Genomic DNA, 1,972 nt, shown 5'->3' on the forward strand with positions numbered 1-1,972 from the left:
TGGGGAGACCTCCGGAAGCTTCCAATCATGACAGAAGGTGAAGGGGGAACAGATGTCTCACATGGCCAGAGCGAGAGCAAGAGAGTTGACAGGGAGGTGCTACACACTTTTAAACAACCAGATGCCACGAGAACCCACTCATTATCAGGAAGACAGCACCAAGCCATGAGGGATCCACCACTAACCAAACACCTCCCACCAGGCCCCACGTCCAACTCTGGGGAGGCTGAGGCAGGAGAATGGGTTGAACACAGGAGGTGGAAGTTATGGTGAACCAAGATTGCACCATTTCACTCCAGCCTGTGTGACAGAACCAGACTCTGTCCCAAAAAAGAAAAAAGGAAAAAAGAAATAAGTTATGGAGCACCTATTACCCTTCTTGCACTGGTTCCTGGGGAGCTCAGAGCCTATCTTTTGCAAGTGTCCTGATCCTCTTGCAGGCCTTTCATGTATATTTCCTTCCTGGCTTCCTCCTGTTTTTATCACACTTTTGAACCTGCTGTCAGGTGAAAAATCAAGGTGGGCCCAAAATATAAGAGCTCATGAATTTGATGAGTGTCCTGGACAGTCCAGCTCTCAGGGTTGGGGAGTTGGGCAGAGAGGAAGGAGTGCATTCCAGGGGCCAGGGCCAGAAGCAGAGGGGCTCCAGGCCAAAGTAGGATTTCCAGGCTGAGGAAAGAGAGGCCATGGGTGGATAGAGGGTCCAGACCAGGACACGGACAGAAGGCATATCTGGAGGCTCAGCCAGAAATAGCTCCCTCCAGAAAGTAGACAGTGAGTCTGGGGCTGAGCTGCAAGGAGGAAGGGGAGGTGGGAGAGAATGGATGGACCGGTGTTCAGTGAGCCGACTCCTCCTATCCTGGCCTATTTCCCTAGGGGACACGCCTGGGAGACTGTGATCCTCCCCTCCAGGCTGCTTTCCCACTGGTGCCAGGATTCCCCCAACGCCACACTGAGAACCCAGAAGCATCAAATCATATGAGAGAGAAGAAATGAAGTGAGGGGGCAGGATTTCTGGTTGACAAACAGGATATTTATTGAGGGTTTACTGGGTACAGGGAGAAGGGCTGGCTGGCTTGGGATGCAGACCCCTCCCCTGGGATCCTGCAGCTCCAGGCCCCTGTGGCTGGGGTGAGGGTTGGGAACCTACGAACATTCTGCAGGGGCCACTGTCTTCTCCACGGTGCTTCCTTCATGCGTGACCTGGCAGCTGTAGCTTCTGCGGGACCTCCACTGCTCGGGCCTCAGGCTCAGGTAGCTGCTGGCCGCGTACCTGTTGTTGCTCTGTTTGGAGGGCGTGGTCATCTCCATGCCCTGGGTGATGGGGGTACCATCTGCCTTCCAGGTCACCGTCAAGATTCCCGGATAGAAGTCACTCATGAGACACACCAGTGTGGCCTTGTTGGCTTGGAGCTCCTCAGAGGACGGCGGGAACAGAGTGACTGAGGGGGTGGCCTTGGGCTGACCTGTGTGGACAGAGGAGGGGGTGAGAGATGACAGGGAATGTGGGGTGTGTGGAGCGCCTCTCTCTGTCTAAAGTCTCTGGGAGGGTTCACGGTGTGCTTGTCTGGTTCACCCAGGGCCTCTTCCTCCTCTTCATTCCCTCCTTTCCACTGGAGCCCTCTGGAGAGCAGACAGCCCCGTTGCCTTCCTATAAGCCCTTCTCAAGTCACCTTTCCCAGGCATCCTGGCCCGGCCCTTTCCTCTGCAGCCTCAGGTTCCCCATGTGAACCCAGGACAGGCCGCGCTCCCTCCTTCCTGGTTTCTGGAGTCTGAGTTTGGAATCTAGGGGTCTCCCCCACAGCCCACAAAACTGTCCTGGCAGGGTGTGGGGAGGCCCAAGCCTGGCATGGCCTGGAGCTTCCCTTCCCCTGGGACACCAGGTTGTGCCCCAGCCGGGCCCACTCAGCTCTCCTGGTGAAGCACGGACTCCACCCAGACACACTCTGGGGCTCTGCCGTCGCCCTGTCCC

General features: G+C 56.5%; 1 gene segment (V, D, J or C); it reads right to left on the reverse strand.

Annotated features, from left to right (window-relative positions):
- Positions 1 to 1,011: 1,011 nt before the first annotated feature.
- On the reverse strand, positions 1,012 to 1,533 carry LOC113221438 (the record flags this gene model as incomplete). The annotated part of the segment is given in 1 exon segment: positions 1,012 to 1,533. A coding segment is annotated over 1 exon segment (387 nt), but the record flags the coding sequence as incomplete, so codon positions are not given.
- Between the last annotated feature and the right edge of the window lie 439 nt (positions 1,534 to 1,972).

This window comes from Piliocolobus tephrosceles, unplaced genomic scaffold (genome assembly GCF_002776525.5).
Source record: "Piliocolobus tephrosceles isolate RC106 unplaced genomic scaffold, ASM277652v3 unscaffolded_24622, whole genome shotgun sequence".
In the NCBI taxonomy this organism is placed as follows: Eukaryota; Metazoa; Chordata; class Mammalia; order Primates; family Cercopithecidae; genus Piliocolobus; species Piliocolobus tephrosceles.